We start from the raw sequence: 11,562 nt of genomic DNA on the forward strand, positions 1-11,562 counted from the left end.
CACTCAGCACAACTGATTTTCCAAAATGGCAAATGATGCCAGGCCGTGCAGTCTTCAAGGTCTTTGCACAACGAGTGTTCTTCCAGGCCATGACATCGGTCCTTGTTGTTTTTCCATTTGCGCCAGCAGTCGATAGAGCCTTTCCAGAACCTACATGGAATATGAGTGAAGATAAAGCAAGGTAAAATGTGCTTAAATACCAGGTACTGGGGGGATTTGAACAAAATGGGACAACCCGAGAAGTCAGGCTTGCTCTGGGTGATCGTGCAGGTACCCAATGACCACTGGACCTGCCTGAACCCATTTTTCTGCCTTGGGGTTGTACCAATATCCACCAGTGGCCACATGCTTGATGATGTCTTGGTGAGCGAAGGTTCTGCAGCTGTCATGGCTCGGCGCTTGACGATTGCTATATATACATGACAAACGGAAAACATGATTAAATGACTCATATCTTTCTGTTGGAAATACAATTGCAGGCCCAAACCGACGAATGTAAGCTGGGAGGTGAATCAAAAAGTGAAATTTCGGCTTGCTGATAATGATACTGGGGGAGCATTGTGCCATGACGTTAAGGAAATCCTCGATTGTTCGAGATAACTTTGCCTGAAAGACTCAGCATGAGACCTAGAATCTATATTTGCATATAAACTTACAAGATAAGCTTCCGTATTCAATATGTTGGTGTGCCATACAAGCACGACAAGTTCTCCGATGATGGTCCATGTGTCGAGAACAGTTGAAGGCACAAGGTCATAAATTAAGAATGGCATCACTTGTGCCAAGCTCTTGAAATGCTTTCCAATCAGGCTACCTTTATAATGGCAAATGTAATCCGCACCCAGGCACAGAACATTCAGTCCATCAGTATCGACAGAATGGAGACGGGTCTGAAAAACGTCCATAAGCTTTGCTTTTTCGAGTAAAAATACAGTTTGTCCCCAGAAGTACTTGACAACACCAAGTAGCACTGTATGCAGGATTTCCGTTGGTGTGTCCATGTGCATATTGAGACCTGCTAGTAGTGTTAATGAGAGGGTCGACATCGTGAAAAGAGACTAACCATCCATCCCCAACAACGGGTTGATGGTGTCGTCGACTGTGTTGCCTCACAGAAGTTCCTCGAATTCCTTCTCCAGTGCAGCTGTGACATCGGCTTCGGACATTGCTTGAGTACCAGCCACACGTTTTCGGAGCTTCTTTTCAAGTTCCACAAGGGTGTTGATGATAGAGATGGAGGCCGTATCACGAATACCCATTGTCGACACCAAATTCTTGATTTTCTCTGTCGCACCAGACTTCAATGCTGTCTCAAACTGCTGTCGGATGTTCGTTGCAGTGCTTTCTGGTGTTCGCAGATTTCCTGACTACAAGCACATCATCAGGTGTTAAAGTTCGATTCAAATACATGCTTACCGTGAACAGGCTACTATAACCATCCTCAGATGCCTTGAATTCTTTTGTTCCACCAATGTCGCACGTCCGACAGAAATAATTACAATTTAGCCCTGCGTGGCTGCACTCCTCTGCCTGCATGGGATTGTCCCCAGCAAGGAAAAGCCCGCATGGAATCAGCAAGACTTCTTCGTTATCTTTGCAATCCCATGCGACGACACCAGATGTAGCTGCATCGCTATAGGTCATGTTAGAACTTCAATTTGAGCGAGTCAATAAACCAACAAATGAAATTGATTGTTTCATTGCCCGCATGAGTTCCATGGGAGCAACATGAGGCGAAGATGTAACAAAGCGTACAAAGAATTCTTTCTCCAGCATCTCATGGGGTAAATTTGTGTTCGACATATAAATCGCGTGATGTTTATTCCATTGTTTGGATATGTTACCAGAAACATCGTCCATGAATATGATGAGGGGGACTGTATATACCATGCGACCATTTGCCTTTTTACGCATTGGACTTGGCAAAAGTGATGCATATTTGGTCGACGAGGCTGTTATCATGTGAGTCCCGCGATTGCTGATACAGATGGGCACATAACACACCTGTAAGCCCACAATCAAGTTCACCCTGTGTCGCAGCTATGTCTTCAAATGACCACACAAATGTGGACGTAGGAATGATCTCTTGCTCGTCATGAACGATGAATCCGGCCTGTTATTTGAGTAGTTAGAATATTATATGTCATAATAGATGCATGATGACCACGTACCTCCGTTCGTTCAACTGCCCGACCAAGTGCATATAAGGGCTTTGCATCTGCATGCTCATGGAGTTTAGTGTCATCGCCATCTGAGTCTGCAGGAGGCGAGGCATGAAAAAAGTGCTCTGGAATAAAGTAGTCTCCAGAGTTATCCTGTAGTAGTTCATCTGTGAAGTAAATTGTTCCATCTACTCGAACCGCCGGTGGTGACGGAAGATCGAGCAACATCTTCTTCCCATTGAATACTTGCAACATCCCCTCACCACCATCCTCGGGGTAATCTTTCATTGCAAACTGAGTAAGTGGATTTGCGTAGTCCTAAATTTAATGTCACTACTGCGCTCGTGTGAGAGACGTGTTAGATGCACCTTTGCGATCACTTCTGTGATGTTGTTGATATAAAATATGTCGCCAGCACGAGATGTGACTTGCTGAGTCGGATTGCCAACAAGATTATCCAGGTATGTGTGGCACTTCTTCATCGAACCCAGTGAGGGGACATTTTGAGCACCAAGACTTCTGGCCCAATTGAGTATGGCTTTCTTCTGGGTCTCGGAGAATGGGAGTCGTGGAGAGCTGAAAAGCAGGGATGTGAAGAAGTGCTTGACAGGGATGTAAGTATTAGGTTGTGACACAGATACAATGAGAAACATACCGCTTTTGATGGCCATGGATATGTTGGGTTATTCATTGAGACCGTATTGAAGTTCGCACTCACCTTATCGTGGATATCATCTGGTAATGTCACTGAACACATGGCCCTGCAGAACGAACGGTGATGTTACTCACCAGGGAGCTCAACCCCAAAATTGGGAGCACTGTCATCGAAGAGCTCGTGCTCCTTGTCAGAGGACCGGGAAAGTGGAGTCGAGAATGGTAATTCACCCGATGCAAGGGTTGCTTGAAGTTCAGCAAATAAGTCTGGACATCCTCCTTCGAATTCAAAAGTGCGATGGCCGATTATCTTTTTCATGAGCTCTGACAATTTATCAGAGTCCATGTCATCTGACACCATAACAGGTGCTGCAGGTGGTGGTATACCAGACTGTGTGACAGCAAGTGGCACATCAGAAGTGTCGTCTATATCCATGAAAGAGTCATCAGCATTGAAAGAGATATCGGTGTCGGCAGCAGTTAGTGGCGATTCAGACTCCATGCGAATGACATTGGCACCCTTCTTGCCCTGGACCGAATGCGAAAGTCTCATCCTCGTATGTCGCTCTGTGAAGTATCTAATGTGACAAGTATGGATTCCTTGTAGAGTGTGCTTCTCGACATGTCGCAGTTCCATTGTACAATAAATACCATTTTTCCGAGGGCACACTGTGCAGAGGACGCGCTTTTGAGTAGTATCGCAGAACTGCAGAACTGTGCCACCAAATAAGCATGTATATACATATATATGAGATGAAGGGGGAAAGCATACCAGTGCCGTCAACGAGATCAGCTGAATTCATGTTGAGTCAATAAGCTGCACTTGTTTGATAATTTCCGTGGCGAAGCTCTGGTCACGTGACTCTTGACTGTTGAAATCAACAAGTCCGACGCTGTCCTTGCTCATTGTCGTCTTCATTCAACAAACTTTCAGCCAATGGAGTCCGGACTACTCACAAATACTGTGACCGTTTATCCAGATATTCAATACCAGGATGTCGGCACAGGCCCACTGCGATCTGTGCTCCTTACTATATGTTTTTCGGGTAGACTGCCAAGGCAGGTTATCGAAAGGAATATCGTGAGCTCTCTCTATACACCATCAGGACTGTTTTCTGATTACCGGTGTGCAACAGCCTGTCCAGATCACAGTCTCTATTGCAGATGAATATGGGACCTTTGCCTTGCCAGTTGTGGAAGCCATATCAATGGATCTCTGCTCCAGTGCTGGAGATTTGACGCCCTCAGACAATGCTGTGAGTCTACAGTCTTCATAATTTCTTTTGAAAATTTACATTGCGCAGTCAGTCTGCAGTCATGGCCACGATGATTTTCCTGTGCTCCTGGATGACACTCTTATTCCGTTCCTGCCCCTTCAACACTTTGACTATGCTGACCAGGCTAAATGGGCCTCGCTGATGAAGGATATCGAAGCATGGCTCGTTGATCAGGTGAATTGCCAAATGCAGCTGTGGACATGGGGATGCGATGCATTTTGGCTTGCTTTCATTGCGGCATATCCATCATTCCCAGGGGGCTCGTGGCCGAAGTGGGATTCCCGAATTCCTTTGGAGGGTACGTTCATCAAGCAGTGGTTAGAACGGTCAGGTGATGTCGCTACGACGGGGGATCGAGGTGCTATGAATGTATTGCCCGACATCTGGGCTGAGTTTTGTAAACATGCTGCCCTCTTCTTTCCTCATCCTCTCGTCGCTTCTGATTGACTCCAAGATGCTTTTCCTCCTGCAGTCTTAGTCTGTTAGATACTTATCAATACATATTTTGTGTATATACTACAGTACAGTGCTTATCTGCAATGCATACCTTGTTGTACTCTTTTGATTGACCTGATCACACCACCAGGACACTTTAAAGGGATTTAAAAGAACCACCCATCTGTCAATATTCAAGTGTGCAGAGGAATTAATGGTGAGTGTCACGTACAGAGGTCACTTAGATATCAGTACGAGCTCTGTCATAGGTCTGCCACAGGTATGCCGCCCGACCTGCACCATATGACTCATTCCGATGTGTCTGACATGTGTGACTTCGAGGTCCACACAAGCCCAGAATTGGGCAGCAATATAGCAATAATCAAGGTATTGCCCAGGATCAGGACAAAAGCTCTCAAAAGGACCAGATCTGTAAGCTTTACAGGAACAATTTATTATTTATGGGCCCAAGTCTGTATTTGAACTCGTATCCACCTGGTTGCCAGGCGTTTAAAATCCTTTTCGCGCTAGCTCGGTTTCGCCCAAAGTGGCAGTTGGCGGTGTACATACAGTACTAGTAAGGGCAGCGGCGTAGCGGACTTGAAATTTCCAACATGTTTCGTTCCGTTCCGCACCGTTTATCGGCCCACGTCAAGCTACCTCGCCACTAGCCGTTGAACGGAACAATGCCAACGCCTTGCTGCTGCACTTGTTGCTCCATACATAAACGACGGACGTATAGTGAAGTTACTGGCCAAGGCATTCGAGGCTAAGCCGGATTACGATCCTCCCAAGGCTGGTCGGTCCACTATTGGTTTCCCCGAGACACAGTGGGTGCCTGATAGTGTTCGTAATGTATCAGTCACGCTTTAGCATTTGCGGAACTACGGCCATGACATCGACGTCTGCAGCCATCATAAACTGGGTTCTTCGGTCAGGCCACACATCATGTCAATTGCATAGCATAGAGGCCATACCGAAGGTCAGTTACTACTTACTGCGCGAAGGTATTCTATCCAGCCTTACTTCGAGAACTTTCACTTATGTAACAACCATTGATGGAAGGCGCCAAACAGCATTTGCTGAGGATAAGATGATCACATGGACGAAGAAGCTTGAAGCGAAAAGGCTTAAGAAGGCTGGCCTTTCTCCTGAGTTGGCGAAAGTCTAGTTTCAAGTTTCTGTAACAAAGTATCGCATGCTCCCAAGACCATCAAGGTTCTCGTATCTTCCTTGGTCTGCAACCTATCTTAATACTGCAAAATGCGGCTCAGCATAGCCCGAGTCACACTGTAACACCTGAAGTTCCCAGCGAGAATATTGAACTCCTTGTACATTTGATCATTGTACTCAGTCGCCAGAGCACTCCACCACTTGAACATGTTATTTTCAGAGCTCCTATAGTGGCTTGTGCAGATCCCCTTATTATACAACAAGCAGAGGAAGTCGTGATAGAATAGTTATGGATATCCTTTCAAGTCCATGAGACTTTCGTTTTAGTGTCGATCACGTGTGTAATACCTCCTTGCCTCTTCGGTTACTGCGGCTACATACAACGTCTACATTTCTTGCCCACAGATTATTCTATTTCTAGCTACTGCTCCCAGTACACACCAAATTGGCACCTGAACGACAAGTAGAAGATTCTTACAAGTTCTTCCCTCCTCGCCGTCGTCGATGGGCATACTCACAGGCTGTACGCACATCACATCCTCTATAGCCCATGTCGCCGCAGCACCTACTTCATTCTTTACAAACACAAATTTAAATCAAGACATACCCATACCGTTGGGGATTTTTATCGGACTGCTCGCATCTTTTGTCCAAAGCCTTGGTCTCGCGATCCAGCGTCGTAGCCATGTTCACAACTCACAGCTTCAAGAACAAGACCAGAAAGTAGAACACCGCCGACCGTGAGTCATGTATATCTTCTATAACTCAGTCTCCCCTTACATTTGTTAGATTATGGTTGATAGGATTCGGTGAGCCCACTCAAATTTTGCTTATATTCGTTCCGCCGACCAACACAACCTCTGTCAGCTATCTTTTTGATATCTAATGTGTTTGGATCTTTCATACAAATAGCATCTCTTCCGGTCGTCATACTGGCACCCCTGGGCGCCGTTTCTCTCCTTTGGAATGCCCTCTTCGCTAATCTCCTCCTTCGCCCACGAATGCTCCTGGGAACAGCTCTCATCGCTGGTGGCGCTGCCTTGATTGCTATCTATGGGATCGTTCCTGAAACCACGCGTAGTCTCGACGAATTGATGGCACTTTTCGCGCGTCCTGCATTTATAGGCTGGTTCTGTGCCGAAGGTTTCATCCTACTCGTGTGCCTTATCGTGGTGCGTGCCAGTCGCGACGTATCGTTTTGATTGTACATATAGCATTCCTGCAGACCCACAGTATTGAATATTCTTACAAGAGACAACTGGAAGCCGCAGCCTATTCATTGTTGCAGGCCAACCATGACTCACCCCTGTCGTCTTCTTGCACCTCCGTGCATGATTCTCCCACACCGCTACCTCCCACACGCATACAACAATCTAATCTATCCACTGGTCCTACTGAGGAACAAGTCAATGGCAGCTTTGCATCTGAGACAACACCACTGCTCGATCCAAAATGCGGTCGCCTTCCATCTACCAAATCTACTCTACACAATTCAAAGTCCTCATCACCGTTACGCGTACCACTTCCTGGCAGAACCCCACTTCTTCTTGCCCTCGCATATGCTGCAGCTTCAGGGACGTTGTCTGGGCTTTGTTTGATTTTCGCAAAGTCTGGTGTTGAACTTCTTGTCCTCACATTCCGCGGCGTCAATCAATTTTTTAGATGGGAGGCATGGATTCTTGTTGGTGGACTCATTATTTTTGCTCTGGGACAACTTTGGTACCTTAATCGTGGTCTGAGGCTTGCAGATCCTGCATTTGTCTGCCCATGTGTGTCCTATTCCTTTGTATTTTTCCTGATAGTGCCATTAACACGGGGACTACCTAGCTGCCTTTTGCTTTTATAACTTTTCATCGATTATCAATGGCCTGGTTTACTTCGACCAGCTTGGACAACTCCCAGGGTGGCACCTTATCCTCGTCATAGTCGGCATGTTTGTTCTTCTTGCTGGGGTTTGGGCAGTCAGTGCCCAAGCCAACGTCGATGAAAGTGATACAGCAACTGAATCTGACGTTGAAGACCAAGCAGTACTCAACAGCGGAAGCGCAACTCCCGAAACAAACCCCTCGCCACACTACCCTTCGTATGCAAGTACTGCCGTTGGTCCCCAGGGTTCATCTCTCTCTGGGTCAATTGCGCCTCCTATGGACCGCCGGGTGCGGTCGGAGGGCACTGTTTTTCCCCAGAGTCCCGTCTCCTTGCACACCCTCAGCGCATCGTCTTCACAGCTTTCACCTCCCTTTACAGCCCATCAGACGGGTATCTCCCCACGCCTACCAGGCACCTCCCGCTCATCACGTCAGCACCCCACCATTATCGATCCATCTGCATCTATGCGTACTATGGCCTCATCTTTACATCAGCAGCAATCGTCGAGCGTATTGTCTCCTACGGGATTGACAATAGGTCTCTCACCAGTCAGCCCTGGATTCGGGCTTCTCCCTTCAACAAGAACTTCTAGGCGTATCAGTGGAGGACTTGGCTTTGCAGCTGTCGTCAATGAGACCATGTCTTTGGCTGATACTGCGGGTGGACGGAGGTGGACGGGGAGTGAGGGACGGGGGAGACACTCGGAAGAAGCTCGGGACGGGGGAGTTTTGAGCGATCCTCGCTCCGAACTCTTGCAGCAGGACGTGGAAGAGGGCGATGGCACTGCTGGTGAAACACGCAGAACGGGAATGCGATGGATGTGGCTAAGAGACATTTTCTTGGGGCGGAACGCTAGGGCTAGATAGTTTATACCACACGGACTATATCATCATTATCCTGTCATTCCTTGAAGTCATTTGGGCTGCTAGTACTTTACTGAGTACACAATAAGTCCGTGGGATGTTATTAACAGACTGCAACCTATATTACAGTCTATATGTATAGGGCCTCGGACTGGAATCAAAGGGGCTCTTGAATAACTTCCACCTTCACGATGACTACCGCCTGCGAACCACGCCGTTTATCCCTGATCGAATCTATTCCGGTCTGAAATAATATTGTTAACGATTGTAAAAGACTGGTTTCGACCTACTTACCCTTCCCTTAGTCTGAACAAACCTTAAACCAAGGTCTGTAAAATGATCCTCGTAATGCTTAGACACCATTTCAAAGAAACAATTTTTAGCTCTTTCATCTTCTCGAATACTCCGCCATTTCTTCTCCATGAGATAGAAGACGGTGGTTGCTGAGAGGGCTTTTATATCATCTCGTGTGAGACGTTGCAAATCAACCATGTGCCCGCATTCTGGTACAGGACACCACCAGCGGTTATCGGGGCCTGGTAATTCCGGGACTTGGGACAACTGGCGTGGGATGAGCTCTCCGAACTCAAGCAGGCGCTCGTCCACGGATTCATCCGAAGATTCAGAAACAATACTAGATGATTCCCTAGAGAAATCCGACATATACGCATGTGCCCTAGCAGGATCGAGTTCATCTGAGGACGACGACGACGAGCCTGCTTCGTTGTCACGCCGGGTAGACAACAGGGTTCGTCTGGTTTTAGCTTTGTCGATTTTACGGCGCACGATCTCGTTTGTCTTGCCGATAACGGGATTCCGCTCCACCAGATTTCTGGTGTCCTCGTCATCTTCATCATCTTCATCATCTCCCTCTTCGCTGTCTGGTTCTGACTCCAGGTCCGGCTGATTCTGACGACCAATCGGCCAGCCCCATATGACATTGTTACGTGCAGCTTGCCATCTTGCTTTTTTGACTTCCTTTCTAAATGCGTTCCATGGTTTGAAAGGAAATATCCGCTTGCGCTTCACTTCGTTATCAGTAACGAACCATTCCGACTGGGCAGCAAATAGCCCTAGAATATCGCGCCTGTGTATTCGCCTTGGGTGACGGGGCAAGTGAGTCCTGCCTTCATCGACATCGGAATCGGTAGAATCGTAGATGAGTCGCTCGTGCTCATCACTGGCGGGATGAGCGAACCGTTCGAGGTATTGGGATACAAACCACTCAGGAGTCCGCTTTTCGAGCGGCGTTCGTCCCTCTCCAACGATCTTTGTCATGAGAGCAAGGAGCCGGTAACGCCAGAAGAAGTTCTCTGAGAGCTGGAAGGTGTAGACGTCCATTGTTGCAACTTCATAGGTGCGATTACTAAAGGAGAGTAAAGACGTGTCTAGAATCACACATGTCATGATACCCACCGGTCTTTGGAGTGCCATAATAATCCATCCGGAAGTATCTTGGCTAGATATTTTCGACCTTAGTCCTTCAAAATTGTACCGTGTAGGCATCCAAACGCACATGTCATATATAGAGCTGGGAAGTTCCTGAAACCCTGGATTTGCAACCTGAGCTCGAGTTCATCGTCTTCGGGTGGGCCCCCAAGATATTTATTTTTCCTATTAAATAGCTCTTCAAGCGTTATTGTATTGGGAGGGCGTTCCCCTGCACACATACTACGCGTGTTGGCACGCAGGTTGAGCTCTGCCTCCACTCGTTTGACGCCGACTTGAGATAGCCAAACGAGCGAACGTATACCAAGAATTCCACGAAAACGGAATTGTCGAGTGTCTACCTCTCCGGTACCTAGAGGTTGCTCGGATTCATCGAGCCTTGTCAATAAGACTTAGCGAGATACACGTAGCACAAAGGGGCATAAACGGTACCCAATAATCTCGTCATTGTAAGCCAGCTGAAATGACTTCAGTACCAGTATCTTTCCTGCCTTGCTCTCGCATTCTGTACTGAGCACTTCTTCGTCACGATATGGACCAAAAGGAGGTCGGAGCAGCTCCTCGACTATTTTGCGCTGGGGCAGTGGCATGAGCGAACGACTGGCGAATTTGAGTTGCGCAAGAAATGCGCGAAACGCCTGCTACTAGTAAATTAGTTGAGACCAAGCTGGGACATGCAACTAGTGAAATGTTGAATTCAGTTTGCGAAGAAGTGCTAATTGAACAAGGTGTATTAGACTAGCACAAAAAAGGCAAGTCCACGCAGTCCCCTTATTTGAAACCTCTTTCATCAACATTCACGACTACGAGCAAAGATGGCAGACTTTATTCAGGCACTTGACCCAGGGAAACTACTACTCGCAGAGACAGTAAGTAGACCTTCAGTCATTCTGGTGAGAAGGATTACTCATTACGCATTGCGTACTGCGCAGGCGCTGGCCTTCATAATCAGTCCTTTTACTGTCCCAGCATACAACTTGCCCATCTTCCTCTTCGGTTCGTATGTACAGGAGAGCAGCGACGCGGCACAGTCGCTGACTTTGGTACGCATCGTCACTCCCATCGTAGTACTTGGTGATCTCAACAAAGAGCCAGTTTGCGGGCTTGTTGTCGTTTTCGATATTCTATGACGTACTGTGGATGATCAAGAATGACCAAGGTGGCTTCCTTAGGTTCCTTACTGTCGTCCTTTTACTGTTGAAGGTGAGCAATTGAAATACTATTATCGACGTTTAAATTGACTCCCATCGAGATACCAACCACTGGTGCTTTTTTGGTTGCCATGCGTCAACGCGGGGGACAGTTCCCGGGCCTCGGAACTGATATCCATGGTCCTACGGGTAAGTTAACCTTACAGAGTAATTACCCTCAGATTGTTCATGCTGTCATAGTTTGGTCCATGCCTGGGGGTTTCACCTCCGGTGGCCGGGATGGCTACCAGACGGTGGATGACGACACCCCACGTGCTCCGTCAAAAGTTAGCTCTGTTCCAGCACCACAGCCTGCCAACCAGTCCGGCGCATACCAGTCTGTTTGAAGATCAGTTGGAAACTTGGTGCTGAGGTGGTTTGGCGCTATGAATTATATGTTGTATGATGTTTGAAAATAGACATCTGATTTGGAATGTTTTTCTGCAAAACGATTTTGAAATAAGCGAGGCTAGGCGGGGCTAGCTACTAC

General features: G+C 47.3%; 6 protein-coding genes across 6 annotated transcripts; 3 read left to right on the forward strand and 3 right to left on the reverse strand.

Moving 5' to 3' along the window:
• Positions 1-243: 243 nt before the first annotated feature.
• Positions 244-1,890, reverse strand: F5147DRAFT_741763 (uncharacterized protein; the record flags this gene model as incomplete). Its single annotated transcript, XM_041439499.1, has 6 exons — positions 244-409; positions 628-1,015; positions 1,064-1,108; positions 1,178-1,367; positions 1,417-1,625; positions 1,677-1,890. The coding sequence occupies 6 exons, from the start codon at positions 1,888-1,890 to the stop codon at positions 244-246; spliced, it is 1,212 nt and encodes a 403-aa protein (XP_041300247.1).
• Positions 1,891-1,906: 16 nt separating this feature from the next.
• On the reverse strand, positions 1,907-3,453 carry F5147DRAFT_647271 (uncharacterized protein; the record flags this gene model as incomplete). The annotated part of the gene is made up of 6 exons (XM_041433186.1): positions 1,907-2,004; positions 2,029-2,113; positions 2,172-2,456; positions 2,531-2,764; positions 2,818-2,909; positions 2,952-3,453. The coding sequence occupies 6 exons, from the start codon at positions 3,451-3,453 to the stop codon at positions 1,907-1,909; spliced, it is 1,296 nt and encodes a 431-aa protein (XP_041300248.1).
• A 300-nt stretch (positions 3,454-3,753) lies between these two features.
• Positions 3,754-4,540, forward strand: F5147DRAFT_766756 (uncharacterized protein; the record flags this gene model as incomplete). Its single annotated transcript, XM_041440807.1, has 3 exons — positions 3,754-3,897; positions 3,953-4,072; positions 4,121-4,540. 3 exons carry the CDS (start codon positions 3,754-3,756, stop codon positions 4,538-4,540), a joined length of 684 nt encoding a protein of 227 aa, XP_041300249.1.
• Positions 4,541-6,070: 1,530 nt separating this feature from the next.
• F5147DRAFT_11510 (uncharacterized protein) lies at positions 6,071-8,677 on the forward strand. Its single transcript, XM_041428085.1, has 5 exons — positions 6,071-6,441; positions 6,491-6,510; positions 6,569-6,873; positions 6,927-7,470; positions 7,529-8,677. Exons 1-5 carry the CDS (start codon positions 6,206-6,208, stop codon positions 8,434-8,436), a joined length of 2,013 nt encoding a protein of 670 aa, XP_041300250.1. The 5' UTR covers positions 6,071-6,205; the 3' UTR covers positions 8,437-8,677.
• Positions 8,514-10,611, reverse strand: F5147DRAFT_11508 (uncharacterized protein). The gene is made up of 5 exons (XM_041428084.1): positions 10,315-10,611; positions 9,950-10,260; positions 9,850-9,892; positions 8,728-9,799; positions 8,514-8,677 (listed from the first exon to the last, which is right to left on the reverse strand). The coding sequence occupies exons 1-5, from the start codon at positions 10,470-10,472 to the stop codon at positions 8,591-8,593; spliced, it is 1,671 nt and encodes a 556-aa protein (XP_041300251.1). The 5' UTR covers positions 10,473-10,611; the 3' UTR covers positions 8,514-8,590.
• A 31-nt stretch (positions 10,612-10,642) lies between these two features.
• Positions 10,643-11,511, forward strand: F5147DRAFT_663580 (uncharacterized protein). Its single transcript, XM_041434900.1, has 5 exons — positions 10,643-10,751; positions 10,815-10,925; positions 10,978-11,085; positions 11,135-11,222; positions 11,274-11,511. Exons 1-5 carry the CDS (start codon positions 10,698-10,700, stop codon positions 11,417-11,419), a joined length of 507 nt encoding a protein of 168 aa, XP_041300252.1. The 5' UTR covers positions 10,643-10,697; the 3' UTR covers positions 11,420-11,511.
• The last annotated feature ends 51 nt before the right edge of the window (positions 11,512-11,562 follow it).

Source organism: Suillus discolor, assembly GCF_016758755.1.
Source record: "Suillus discolor strain FC423 chromosome Unknown F5147scaffold_1, whole genome shotgun sequence".
Taxonomy (NCBI): domain Eukaryota; kingdom Fungi; phylum Basidiomycota; class Agaricomycetes; order Boletales; family Suillaceae; genus Suillus; species Suillus discolor.

Coding starts and splice junctions, on each gene's coding strand:
- F5147DRAFT_11510 (XM_041428085.1), top strand. CDS start 6,206: ATGGGCATACTCACAGGCTGTACGCACATCACATCCTCTATAGCCCAT. Junction 6,442..6,490: donor AAAGTAGAACACCGCCGACC/GTGAGTCATGTA, acceptor TACATTTGTTAG/ATTATGGTTGATAGGATTCG. Junction 6,511..6,568: donor ATTATGGTTGATAGGATTCG/GTGAGCCCACTC, acceptor AACCTCTGTCAG/CTATCTTTTTGATATCTAAT.
- F5147DRAFT_663580 (XM_041434900.1), top strand. CDS start 10,698: ATGGCAGACTTTATTCAGGCACTTGACCCAGGGAAACTACTACTCGCA. Junction 10,752..10,814: donor AACTACTACTCGCAGAGACA/GTAAGTAGACCT, acceptor CGTACTGCGCAG/GCGCTGGCCTTCATAATCAG. Junction 10,926..10,977: donor CGGCACAGTCGCTGACTTTG/GTACGCATCGTC, acceptor ACAAAGAGCCAG/TTTGCGGGCTTGTTGTCGTT.
- F5147DRAFT_11508 (XM_041428084.1), bottom strand. CDS start 10,472: ATGCCACTGCCCCAGCGCAAAATAGTCGAGGAGCTGCTCCGACCTCCT. Junction 10,261..10,314: donor TACAATGACGAGATTATTGG/GTACCGTTTATG, acceptor CTTATTGACAAG/GCTCGATGAATCCGAGCAAC. Junction 9,800..9,849: donor TTATGGCACTCCAAAGACCG/GTGGGTATCATG, acceptor ACTCTCCTTTAG/TAATCGCACCTATGAAGTTG.